This window comes from Nicotiana tabacum, chromosome 3, assembly GCF_000715075.1.
Source record: "Nicotiana tabacum cultivar K326 chromosome 3, ASM71507v2, whole genome shotgun sequence".
Classification (NCBI taxonomy): domain Eukaryota; kingdom Viridiplantae; phylum Streptophyta; class Magnoliopsida; order Solanales; family Solanaceae; genus Nicotiana; species Nicotiana tabacum.
The window spans coordinates 160,533,295-160,544,370 of NC_134082.1; the positions used below are offsets into that span (position 1 = coordinate 160,533,295).

Genomic DNA, 11,076 nt, shown 5'->3' on the forward strand with positions numbered 1-11,076 from the left:
TACTATATATAGTATACTATACTAGTATACTATATATACTACAAAACAAGATTTTTCAATATATACTACAAAACAAGATTTTTCAAAATTCAAAATGAGGGCCTCACCCCCAATGACCACCAATGGCCATATTGCACAAATAGCCGGGTTTTTTTTCAATTTACAAAACTAATCTTCTCTAACACTATAAATACCCCTCTCCCTCTTCTTCATTTCAATACTCAATACTCATTTCTCAATCTAAATTTCTCTCAATCTCCAATTTTCAAGACTTCAAGTCTCAATCTTAATTTTCAAGTTACATCATGCCTCGTTCGGAAAGAGTGCGCTTATTTGTTTCGCACTACTATGAAGTGCTTGAAGAAAATCAAGAAGGCCAAATATTAAAGTGCAAGAACTGTGGAAGAGTCTTAAATTTTCGTTCAGGGTGTACCACAGACATTTTAAGAAGGCATATAACGTATTGTGTTGATGGTATTGATCCGCAAATTCGTCTTTAAGATTTTTCAACAATTTGTGTTATTTTAAAATTATTAGAAGTATTTATGCTTCATGTTGTACTTTCTTATTAATTTATTATGCATGGCAATTTAGTTTTACTATTGTTTTGTTATTTTACTTTTTCGTCAAGCACTTTAATAATTAGATTTCTACATATATGCTACATATATATTTTTTTATATAGCCATGATATGGTTTACAAGAAATTGCCTTAAATAAAAAAAATTAAAAAAAAAAGCCCGGAAATAGAAAAGCCCGTTAAGCCCGCTAAGCCCACGAGCCTGGCCCGTTTAGCCCAGGACCATATGGGCTTAGGCCCGTTACGGGCTGGTTCCACCCGTTGAGCCCACGAAGCCTGAGACCGACAGAGCCCAGGCCCGTTAAGCCGGCCCGTTTGACCCATTTAGGCCCGGGCCCGGCCCAAATACCTAACGAACCCTTAGAGGTTAAAAAAGGTTGCCGATTCAACAAAAACTTTTTTGCAATTTGTTAAAAGAAGTGATTTTGACCCTTGTCATTGAAAATCTAATTAGTTAATTTCAATCACAATGTTTTGATGGGAACTATATATAGTTTCTGCAGACAAAGTTAAAGAGAATATGACGTTTGAATTAACAGTTATTATAACTTTTAAATGCACTAAATTCTTTGCTTTTTATTGTTTATTTTGATAAGTAGTGCACGATCTAAAAGTTAATTATCATATTTAAATTCGATGAGTGGAAGGAAAAGGGGAAGAGAGTCATTTATCGAGCTACTTCCAGTAGGAAGTGGACAACGTTAATCTCCAATTATACTCTCTTTAACTAATTTCATCCAAGAAACATACATTAGATTTTTCTTTATCTTACTGTTATAACCTTTCAAATAAACAAAATGACTTGCATAAGTATTATTTCAGCAAAAAACTAAATTAAGTTCAGCACCTCTTTACAGAGACATACACAAGAAAACCAAGCAAATTTGACAGAAATGCTAACACATTGGATGACCTAATCCTAGTCTTAGCTGATAAACGTTATCACCAGAAATTATTCCACCAACAGTTTCCATTTAAAAAATAAATAAATAAAAGGTCCTTCAATTAAGGGTGCAGATACTGAAACTCTACACAAGCAAAACCTCAAAGGATAAAAACTACACTCTGTAAATCACCAAATGGATCCACGTCCTCGGTCTCATGTTTAACCTGCAAGATCAAAACGCTCAGTTTAGGAAACCCCAAATACAAAATCTTTAAATCTAAAGAAAAGGAAATAATTGAAGATACCTTTCTTGGAACCTGAAGATCCCAATAGCTCAGGTTTCTTTGACCAATATGGCTGAAACCTCTGTCTAGCATACTCCAAGTAATTGAAGTCTATCTTATTCACATGATGCTGGAAAAAGAGAGAAAATGAACTTTAAATTGGAATGTTAATTATTAAGGCATTTGCATTTGCACCAACAGACATGCTATTGGCTCTGCGCTAAGATAAATTCTCTCTTATTTTTGCTATCTGCATGTGACCACATCATTGGGCGAAAAAGCTCCGCCCACATTTGTATTTCCAAGCTCCGCAAACCAAGAAGATCCAAGAAATAACTAGTCATTTTAGAATAATTTATTGAGCATTGCACATAATATTAATACCCACTATGAACATCAGCAAGCCAGGAAGCTACCACATGAAATGATTTGGACATTCTAGAAAAGCAAATTTATAACGTTTGCTTACGATACAAGTTCCCAGTGTTTTCTTGAGAGCAAGAATCTATCAATTGTTGCCAGATTTCTGAAATTAAAGTTTCCACAGGCAGACTTGGTGTACAGCTTCAAGCTCCTACTTAGACTATGGATTGTTTTTTCCCGTACACAACTCAAACTACTCTAATTATTTCAGAATAGATAAGGTCAGGAGGAGTACCGATATTATTCCCCATAGACCCCAAAAAAGATGACTGGCAAGAGTATACTTCTCCACTTCTTGAGCTAATTTCTCCAGTTCGGGTTCACTGGGAGAGCCACCTGTTTACCAGACTAATACATCTGAGATTCGTAATGGATAAAAGATAGACAAGGCAAGATCTTGAGATTAACTAAATCTATAGTTGTTACAACTCTTTGTATACAGATATAAGCTTAAGTGCTCCATCATGAAATTTGACAGGTTCATATGATAAATGATAGAAGATGGAAGTTTTCACCTACCTGAACTACTTAAATATGCACGTAAAAATCTTTTCCGCTCCTCCAAACCTGCCACATATTGTAAGGGGCTTAATCATATTTAAAGTAAATACCCAAAAAGTACTTGCTAGGAGCATTTCGGGGAACCAGAACAGCAAAAGACATTTGCGCAAGATGATATACTATTGACTGACCGGGATACTTGCTGAAGTCCATGATATGAGGCGTTTCTGTATGATAGTCAGCAACCATTTCACAAAAGTGATTTGCAATATCAAATGCTACATGGTTGTAACCAGCATATTCATAGTCCTGTTAATAAGAAAAGATTTAAGACAGAAATTAAATCCAAATAATAACTTATAAAACAGTAATCAGCTCTGACAGTAAAATTATCAAGGTGATCCTGCTACAGAGATGAAGAGAATATAACAGACCAGATGATTGAGTGCTTTCTTATTAAAAAGGAAGCAGACATAAAAGCCACAGTGAACACTTCAGAAACCCACAAAGAAGCTTTACCGAAGCATTTCACCCCCAAACTGAATAAATTATTTCGTAGAAAGCCATAGAAACTGAGCAAGCAAAGAAGCTTCAGTAAGAATAAATAGATTTGACGGTATTTATGGTATCTTTTTGCTCCTTTCCAAGTGGATGAGCAATCAATGAACTAAAATACAAAGGCAAGAAACAAAACTGCAGCTCCAAAATAATTAAGAGCTTGATGAAGTTTTTGAAGCAGGACCCACCTACATCCTGCAGCAACAAGTCATGATACAAGCATTGCCTAGTAATTAGTCGTGGAAACACAAATCAGATTTAGATGTAATCAGCATGCATGCAAACATTCTTATAGCTAAAATCTGGGGAGGTATGCATATCATTTAGTTAATTACATTGTGCCTCTAACTTTTCATCTGTACAGATCATCTATGATTTAGAAACTTAGTAATTTAGTCGTGGAAACACAAATCAGATTTAGATGTAATCAGCATGCATGCAAACATTCTTATAGCTAAAATCTGGGGAGGTATGCATATCATTTAGTTAATTACATTGTGCCTCTAACTTTTCATCTGTACAGATCATCTATGATTTAGAAACTTAGTACTTACAATAAAGGTTATTGATCTTATCTCTTCATCCATCATTATGTTTCCATACTGCAAGTCATTGTGGCAGAATCCCATGCTTAGATGATTGCCAGCAAGACTCTTTTCCAATGCTGAAATCTCGTCTTGTAGATGGTCCAACTTGAAGTTCTTAGCTTCTTCAGCAGAAGCCAGACGTTTGGCCACATTAAGCCAATTGCTAGAGCATTAAGAGAAGAAAAGGTTGTTTAGTCATTTTGGCATATGAGAAACGTGATAATTTGGCATTTCTATTCATCAGATATGTAGTAAGAAGAAGAGCATACTGCAGTCTATCCCAGAGGATGACAGTCTTAGGACCAGGCATATCAAGCTCATGAAATTCTCTCATTTTGGCAGCAATCAAGGAAGATACCTCTGGATCATGCAGATCAGGAGCTGATAGTGTCTGAAATGCCAATAATGGAGATTGTATTATATTCGATTTATGCCCCTCATTCTCCTGAAGCATCAGTAATTACCAGTGCATCACAGATAATAATCAAGATGACGGGTAGGTTTTATAATAGTGCCAATGAAGCATGAGGAAACCCATAACCCCAGGGAAACTAGGCAAACTTCTGACCATCTAAGGAGCACTTACAGAGAAACTGCAACATGACAAACATGAGTGCGAAAGAAATGCTAGGCCTCATAATAGTTGGCTTGTGACCAAAGGAGGCCAGATCCTTCTGTCAAAGTATCAGTATGAATGGAAATGAAATATAAGAGTCGCTGACCATCTAAGCCAGCAACCACATCAGGTTTATCCAGAGGTGGCAAATTAGAACTTCATCAATACACAAACTCAAATATTGGGTGAATTATATAAAGAAACCACTAGGATGGGGCTCAAAGCCCTTAACTGAAACATTTAATCTTTTTTAAGGAGAGGCGTTGGAGCAACCAGAAAACTTGGAGCAATTTAGTTTAATCAAGCACTATTGTTAATCATGATAGGAATACACAAGTGGATATTAGGCACATGAGCATCAAGCTGGTTCACTTTTCGCATCATTCACCCAATTCCTCTCCTATTACCCTGAAACAATGTTCCTCTTTTCCCAGTCAGCATAAGGTCACTTGGTTGCAACTTGTGACCATGCAAAGCTGCCCTTAGCCCAGCAGCCCACTTCACACCATTATCCTTCATACTGTAGTCCATTTTTTGGGCGTTGGACCTTGCATTTTCATCAGAAAAAAAAAGTGTTTCTTTGTATAGTTTAGTGGAGTATCAGCAAGAAAGAAAAGCACATAAACGACATTGAGGATTATACCATATATTAATATTATCTAAATTAGACCTAGCATTGCATGATGCCAGAAAAGTCTCATTTTTTTTAATCACAAAGTATCAGCTAAAATGCATCATACCACCATTCTGATAGCAATCATAACAATAACAGAAACAACACCAAGGAGGAAAAAAGCATATTGACAATTACGAAGACGTTCACCATCACATACTCCATCTCTCCTAAAATTATCCATGTTAATTGCATTTTTACATATCCATGCAGTTAGCAAAAATTGTAAAATCTCAATCACAACAATACTTTATAACTAGCCAAAAAAGCTTTTTAGGAATAAAACCGAAAATGGTAAGCTGTTAGAAAAACTGACCCGAGCTCGAATGAACTCCTCAATACGACCATTGTTAAAGCGACCAAGCAAACGAGGTCCTTGACCTTGCTTAGACATGAATTCAAAAATCCTAATTTCATTCTGTCTATCAAAAAACACATCCACGCCTTTCCCATAGATCCTCACCAACACTTTCCTAGATCGCTGCTGCTCCGGATTCCTACTTGGCCATTTGATTTGATATACCATGTTAGTCATTGCACCCTTTAATCGAAACACATGTAATGCATTTGGATCCACTATATCGTCCCATACTGATGCCAATTTCTTTAATATCACCTTTGCCTCTTCTGGAATTACGTCTTCCTTGTTCTCTGATGCTGAATTTTCCATTGAAATGGCAATTGAAAATTTTGAAGCTAATTTAATAAACTAGTGAGGAATTTTGATGGGGTTGTTCATATTGGTGTATGAGTTTTGTTTCGTAATATGCTGGGGAATGTGCTGTCCTTTTTATTGCGTCCACGTGGCTCCTTCGGATTTTTCGAACTGATTAGATTGGATTTTGAGTTCCTAGGAATTTGACTTTGATATATATTATTGGTGTACGAGAAATACAATCTGCTCGATTTAGTGGACTGCAGTGCAAAAGAAACGACAACTTAATATTTCGGTTTTCTAAAATACATAAACCAAAAAAAATACTAGAAAATATTGTTTAATAAATTTATTGTAAGCTTTTTTATTAAACTGTTTTAATCACTCAAAACATCATTTTTTAAAAATTTTACGATTATTTTGGTGAGGGATAGGTGGATTTGATCCTCGCCACACGATAAAGGATGATGGGTTCACATATGCAACCTTACTTAAAGATATAATTCAAAGTCATTTAACTCGAGAATTCTTAATATTTTAATACTTATAGATATGGAAATAAAATATTAGTGTCTCTTTTTTTTCAAAATCACACGAATGGGTAAAACTATAATATATTGGAACATGTTACTTTGAGATATTATAATTAATATTTTTTTCATAAATTTAAGGGAACAACAATATATACTCACATATGCTTTCAAATTTAGTCCAATGATTAAAATAGATGATTTCAAAAACTTTAATATTGAAACAAAGATCAAGATGTAGAATATATTAATATTGCCTTTTCAAAAAAAATTATATTTGTATATTTCAATTTATTTTAACGAAAATTTCATGACAAAAAAATATTTTTTTTCTTGTTACTAAGCGTAGAAGGATGAATCAAGTGGGGATGAGGTTCCAACTTGTTACTCGGGATGTGAAACAACAATCTGTGATTCATTTAGTTAATTTTTATTACTCGCGAAAGTAATGAGATTCCAAGTTGTCTTTATCCTCTAACTTTTTTTTTGCCAATAATACTACAACTTCAGATATGTTATAAAATATTATAATTATATTAGTGTATGTCTATGATTCCTAAAGAAGTTATTCCCACTATTCTTCTCCATTATGTAGATAATTTTTACTACTTTTCACTATTATAGTTGTAAGTTCCACATCTTCATAACCTCCCCATGATCTCAAATGTTTAATGTCATGTCTATGGCATTCTTTTATATACCTCTATGTAATCCTATAAATAGAGGGTTTTGGTACCACATTGTATACACTTGAATGCACGAAAGAAATAAGAATATTTTCTCTATTGCTCCCTACATTCTTGTTTATTTTCTTATTTTATTACTTTCTATAACACGTTATCGGGACGATTTGCTATTTATCTACACTTCCTACGAGAGATAACATAATTGTAAACTTAGCTTTGTTGAGGTCTTGACTTCTGTTAGTGTGATATAGAGGTCAATAGCTTTCATGTTTTGGTACTATTCTTATACCACAGTTATATGGCCATCAAACAGTAAGAAGCCCTCTACTGATCATTATAAGCGTATGAACAAGGTATGCACATTTCTAATAAATAAGGCAAATGAGGTATGTAAGTAATCTTGAATCAAATTCCTGAAATTTACATAATTATTTGTAGAGTGAGTCCATTTCTCGTGCCATTTACAATAATGTTTTCTTTTTCTTTCTCCTTCTTTAGGTATCTTATGTTCAGACAGACATGTCAAAAGCTGTTGATAATATGACGGCTGCTTCAGATTTTCGCATTTGATCCTGGAAGAAGGGAAAGCAAGTATGCCCGCTTACCCTCACTGACAAAGGTAAAAAAGGATGAGAAAAGAAAGTCTCACTACTTAATGGCTTTCGATCTTCTTTCCCCCATATAGATATTGAATAGAACGAGTTCGCTTCATGATTTCGCTGGTTGTAGCATTTGGCTACCACGCGAGCCTTGTAGCGATCAATAGTCTCATCAGACTTTGACTTTCTCTTGTATAACCACTTGCGAGCCGATACACAAATTTATAAATCAAAATTTAGCAGGAAAATGGGATGAAGCCCGCCAGAAAGCTTTTGACAAACTTAGTATAAATTATAATTATAACTAGTATTACTACCTGCACGATGCGCGGATAATATTATGATCCTATTATATTCTATTAATTAAAAAGAATAAATTATATGAATAACTATTGACATAAACTTAAATATTATAATGCCATATATAGTCGGTGATACACAAATAAAAATAAATTATGATTCAAAAATAAATACTCATTTCCTTTCAATTTACATAAAGTATTCTTCTTATTAGTCTATTCCAAAAGAATGACACATTTAATTTTAGATTTTTCATTTTACCTATTTTACCTGTAATGAGAAGCTCTTACTCACATACAACTATCACAACCCCATAAAACTTTTAGGACCACAAGTTTCAAAAGTTTTCTTTTTCGTTCTTAAACTTCGTGTCAAGTCAATCAACAACAACAACCCAATGAGATCCCACAAGTGGAGTCTAGGGAATGTAGGGTGTATGCAGACCTTACCCCTACTCCGGAGGAGTAGAGAGGCTAGTTTCGATAGACCCTCGATACAAGAAGAAGGAAAGAGACAGTGTATCAATAACAACTAAATTCAAACTATCTCATCAAAATTGAAACTGAGTGAAACAATACTAAATAGAGTAATGACTAATAAAAATACATTTAGCAATATCTTAAGTTAAATTATAAAAATATGTTATATTATTATCTCAACATAATAATTTCTCACATCAACATCAACATCAACTTCTACCAACCTAAAATTTTATAATGATAAATTAATATATACACACATGATGATTTATTGACAACCAATATAAGACTATTCTTCTTCTTTCCTTTTCAGATTCAAAATAATCTTATTTACTACCTTTCCATTTAAATTAAAAAAATAATCTTTTAATTTTAAATTAAATTAAACATTATTATAAATATTATCCGAAATTGTCTTTCAGTTCAATTTTTTTTGGTCAAAACTTTATTAGTTAAGATAGGGTAGTTGGTTATATTTATAATAATATTTAGCTTAGCCACAAATGCACATAATTCTTTTCATATATATATATATATTGATTTGAACTGATTGATGAAGAAAGTGCAATATCACCAAAGCAAATTTTCCTTTATTAATCATCATACAAGTTGATGCTTTAATTCATATTTTCACTCTTTTGTTATCATTACTAATATAATATAAATCTTAATTTCATATTTGCTATACTTAAATTTATCGAATTAACGTTTTAGAGCACAGGGAGAAGTGAACGTTGTTGATCAATTAACGTAGTTACGAAAGCTAAGTTTTGATCCAACAACTCGGTAATTATAATTATGGGTTCAAACCTAGATTTTTTAGTTTTATTTCTAGTAACAAACACTTTTTTATTTTTCTGTTGTGAAAATTTTTAGAAAATTCTTTCTTATTATTTAGAACAATTCGCCTCACTCATTGAGCCTCCCATTTGAATTGGAATATTAATGTATTGATTAGCTTTTCTAATTAATTAAACAATAAATTCAAATTTAATTTTCTTTTCATTTAGATTCAAAAGAATCTTATTTACTATCTTTCTATTTAAATTAAAGAAATATCATATCTTCTAATTTAAATTAAATACTGTAACAAATATTGTCCTAAATTGTCAAGTTGCTTTATATTAGCTTGCCACTTGGTTAAATGAGAAGGCAAACTTTCTATATATATATATATATTATGGTTTACAATTTGATATGATCCTTCTGTCATGTTCTCATCTTTTAACTTCTGTTAGTAGCTACTTGGTGATACATGATGGAAATTAAAAAGTCAACATACCAAGTAATTTTTCGATAATTAATACTTTCCGATTGGATAACCTCGGCTGACTAACTAGCTATTTTTACTACAAAATCATGCTTGATAATTCATAAAAGTGTGTTAGGTTGTCGCTTAAATGATGATATCCTCGTAAGAATTTAAATGTGTTTTCTGTAATTTTGTATATACTTTAGATAGTTTGATCTTGTCTTAAGGTTTTGTTAAGTTAGGCACCTATTTGACATAAAAACTGGAGTATTGCTTTCATTGTTTGGGTGGTTTCTCTGTAGAAAGTACTGGATTGCTTTATTTCACACACAACGATCAGAATGCAATGTACATGTAATTTGATTTTTATTTGAGCTAATGTCATCTCATCAAATCTAGCGTATTATTTCATCTGGTAATTAAACACATGTGCTTCACACTTATGATATGGGGTTGTATTTATTCTTTCACTAACTAATTTTATAGGTTTCTTTGTGTGCAAAATATTTGAGCATATCACTCAGTAGTCAGTACTAATTTTATTTCAGGTGTACAGCCTCCTAATAAATATTTCCTTTTGATGAAAAATCATGGGAACTTGTCCTACTTGATTTGCTTCATTCTACGAAAAGAATGTGATAGCGGTACATAATAAGTCTAAATAAAGACAAGTGGTTGACCAACATGGGTGTGCCAAAGATAAAATAATAACAATTATCATTATGGTAATTGTAAAAAGGAAAACAATAAGGGTTTTCAAAATGATCTTTCAAAATTGAAGGAATATGTATCAATGTGGTCTGTTAATACGAGACACATTCACATGATTATAGTCCATTCGTTAAAAATGTGACTTGTGATAAACATTGTAAATGCAGGCTCATTCCTGAAAGTAAATGTTGAAATATATATGTGATAAAAATTATGCATAAGAATATGCTTATGCGTGGTTGGATAAATATCACAACTCACCTCTAAGGGAGGTTTGAGAGAAATAAAGATAATGAATATTACAATGTAGTTACATGAATATGTCATTGGTCGAGTACATGTGGTACGCCAAAAATATTTTGCCATGACTATAATAATTTAATTTTTCTCCGTGAATGAGACATTTACCATATGGATGGTGAGAAAAAAGTCTTGCAGTATAAAATCAACTAAGAGGTCCGAAAAAGCTAATTTATTACTACTTGGATAAATGAAATTGTCCATGACATTGATATTGTAGTAAGTCTCAAAAGGAATTTTTGAATTTCAAATATATTAGCCAAAGTGGTTGGGTTATTGAGACTATAAATGAAAGGAAGATTGAATATTTTCATATTACTATAATCATACCGGGTAAATATGAAAGGTTACCCGACTTTTCTTCTATTTGTACTACAGATGTATAAGCGTGGTGATGGAATCACATGCCATAGTAAATTAAATATTTACTGAAACAAATATTAGTTGGCACGACCG

At 32.8% G+C, this 11,076-nt stretch overlaps 1 protein-coding gene across 1 annotated transcript; it reads right to left on the reverse strand.

The window, feature by feature from the left end:
• Nucleotides 1-1,369: 1,369 nt before the first annotated feature.
• On the reverse strand, nucleotides 1,370-5,911 carry LOC107825972 (putative choline kinase 2). Its single transcript, XM_016652902.2, has 8 exons — nucleotides 5,425-5,911; nucleotides 4,089-4,210; nucleotides 3,787-3,982; nucleotides 2,866-2,983; nucleotides 2,693-2,740; nucleotides 2,409-2,509; nucleotides 1,772-1,880; nucleotides 1,370-1,690 (listed from the first exon to the last, which is right to left on the reverse strand). The coding sequence occupies exons 1-8, from the start codon at nucleotides 5,776-5,778 to the stop codon at nucleotides 1,686-1,688; spliced, it is 1,053 nt and encodes a 350-aa protein (XP_016508388.1). The 5' UTR covers nucleotides 5,779-5,911; the 3' UTR covers nucleotides 1,370-1,685.
• Nucleotides 5,912-11,076: the final 5,165 nt, after the last annotated feature.

Bases quoted from the DNA above. Each gene is read 5' to 3' on its own strand.
- LOC107825972 (XM_016652902.2), bottom strand. From the start codon at position 5,778: ATGGAAAATTCAGCATCAGAGAACAAGGAAGACGTAATTCCAGAAGAG. The intron at 2,741-2,865 runs GTCAGTCAATAG...AATATGTGGCAG, and splicing joins GGACTTCAGCAAGTATCCCG to GTTTGGAGGAGCGGAAAAGA. The intron at 2,510-2,692 runs GTAGGTGAAAAC...TCTGGTAAACAG, and splicing joins TGCATATTTAAGTAGTTCAG to GTGGCTCTCCCAGTGAACCC.